Consider the following 2,294-nt stretch of genomic DNA (forward strand, 5'->3'; position numbering starts at 1 on the left):
ATAATTTTTAAATCCGGTTTTGTCACAGTTAGGTTGCCTTTGTCATGCGCTATATGTGTTATAAGACTTCGTCATGCTCTCTCTGCCTCTGTTCTACTAAATGTACGTATGTACCAATTTTACTTTCAAGCAACATTAAATCACGCTTTTTGAAAATTTAAATATCAAAGCAAAGTTAATATAGTATAATGTATACAAATATGTAGAAATAAAACAACAATTTGTCTGACTTTGTCTGCCTTTGCCTGACTTTGCGGTGTTTAGTAGGACCGCATAAAAACTGGTTCCTGCCCCTTAGATCATATCGTGTTGCCAGAGATTTCATAAGTAATTTATTGATAAAACGTCCGACTCTTGTGGTATAATATACACAGAAGGACGAGTCATTTAGAGAAACCATTTAAACGTGAAATATGTGATGATAAGTTTAGGCCTAGTTTTTGCACGGAAATCTGAATTAGCACATAATGGAAGATACTGCAGAAAAAACGGTTACTTGTGAAGAATCTGACAAAAGATTTTGTAACAGTGGAATTCTAAATGAACACATGAAGATACATACTGGAGAAAAACCATTTCAGTGTGAAGTATGTAATAAAATGTTTTGTCAGAGTGGACTTTTGAATCGGCACATGAGGATACACACTGGAGAAAAACCATTTAAATGTGAGGTGTGTAGTAAAAGGTTTGGTGCCAGTGGAAATTTGAATCGGCACATGAGGATACATACTGGAGAAAAACCATTTAAGTGTGAATTGTGTAATAAAATGTTTAGTGACAGTGGAAATTTGAATCAGCACATGAGGATACATACTGGAGAAAAACCATTTAAGTGTGAAGTGTGTAGTAAATTGTTTAGTGTAACCGGATATTTGAATCAGCACATGAGGATACATACTGGAGAAAACGAATTTAAATGTGAAGTGTGTAATAAAAGATTTACATGGAGTGGAGCTTTCAATCGGCACACTAGGATACATACTGGAGAAAAAACATTTAAATGTGAAGTATGTAGTAAAAGGTTTATTGTGAGTGGACATTTGAATCAACACATGAGGATACATACTGGAGAAAAACCATATAAATGTGAAGTATGTAATAAAAGGTTTAATGGGAGTGCATATTTGAATCGGCACATGTGGTTACATACTGGAGAAAAACCATTCAAATGTGAAGTCTGCAGTAAAACTTTATGTGGAGATTTGAATCGGCACATGAGGATACATACAGGAGAAAAACCATGTAAATGTGAAGTTTGTAATAAAAGTTTTAGTCGAAGTGAATATTTGACTCGGCACATGAGGATACATACTGGGGAAAGGCCATTTATCTGTTAAATGTCAAATAAAAGGTTTACTACCAATGAACCTTTGAATTTGCACAAGAGGACACATACTGGAGAAAATCCAGTTTTGTGTGAAGTGTTCAAGGAAAGGTTTTGAAACTAGATATTTCAATCAGCACATGAAGATACATACTGGAGAAAAACTATTTACATGTGAAGTATGTAATGAAATGTTTTGTCAGATGAAAATCTATGAGGTTACATACTGGAGAATAAAAGATTTAAATGTGAAGTTGCAATGAAATATATAGTAATAGTGGTTGTTAGAAGAAGCACAAGAGGATACATTATTACCATAGATTTACATGAGGTACAAAAAGATACTTGGCGTATAAAAATTACACCCGAGGGAATTTAACAAATGATTAGATAGAGTACACACACACATATATATATATATATATATATATATATATATATATATATATATATATATATATATATATATATAGTTGTTCTTTATTGATAAAATGGCAGACTCTTGTGGATGGTACACAGAAATATGAGTCGTTGAGAGAACCCATTTAAACATTAAATATGTGATATGTTTAGGCCTAGTCTACAGTGGAAATCTGAATTAGCACATAATGGAACTTTTGGAGAAAAACCAGTAAAATGTGAAGTATTTGACAAAAGATTTTATGACAGTGGAGTTCAAAATGAACACATGAAAATATGAACTGGAATAAAAACAACATTTAAATTTGAAGGATGTAATAAAACGTTTTGTCCAGTTGGACATCTACGTAGGCATACAGTGATATATACTGGAGATAAACCATTTCATTGTGAAATCTGTTGTAAAATGTTTAGTCAATTTGGACATCTATGCAGGCACATGAGGATGCATAGTGGAGAAAGACCATTTAAATGTAAAGTATGTAATTAAAGCTTTAGTGTCAGTGGTCATCTCAATAGCCACATGAGTATCCATACTGGAGAAAAAACA

General features: G+C 32.7%; 1 protein-coding gene across 1 annotated transcript; it reads left to right on the forward strand.

Annotated features, from left to right (window-relative positions):
- The first annotated feature begins 460 nt into the window (after positions 1 to 460).
- Positions 461 to 1,679, forward strand: LOC149782587 (uncharacterized). The gene has a single exon (XM_089934044.1). It carries the CDS (start codon positions 468 to 470, stop codon positions 1,335 to 1,337), a length of 870 nt encoding a protein of 289 aa, XP_089790170.1. The 5' UTR covers positions 461 to 467; the 3' UTR covers positions 1,338 to 1,679.
- The last annotated feature ends 615 nt before the right edge of the window (positions 1,680 to 2,294 follow it).

The sequence above is a fragment of the Sinohyriopsis cumingii genome, chromosome 15 (assembly GCF_028554795.1).
Source record: "Sinohyriopsis cumingii isolate HCF-2022 chromosome 15, ASM2855479v2, whole genome shotgun sequence".
Classification (NCBI taxonomy): Eukaryota; Metazoa; Mollusca; class Bivalvia; order Unionida; family Unionidae; genus Sinohyriopsis; species Sinohyriopsis cumingii.

Coding starts and splice junctions, on each gene's coding strand:
- LOC149782587 (XM_089934044.1), top strand. CDS start 468: ATGGAAGATACTGCAGAAAAAACGGTTACTTGTGAAGAATCTGACAAA.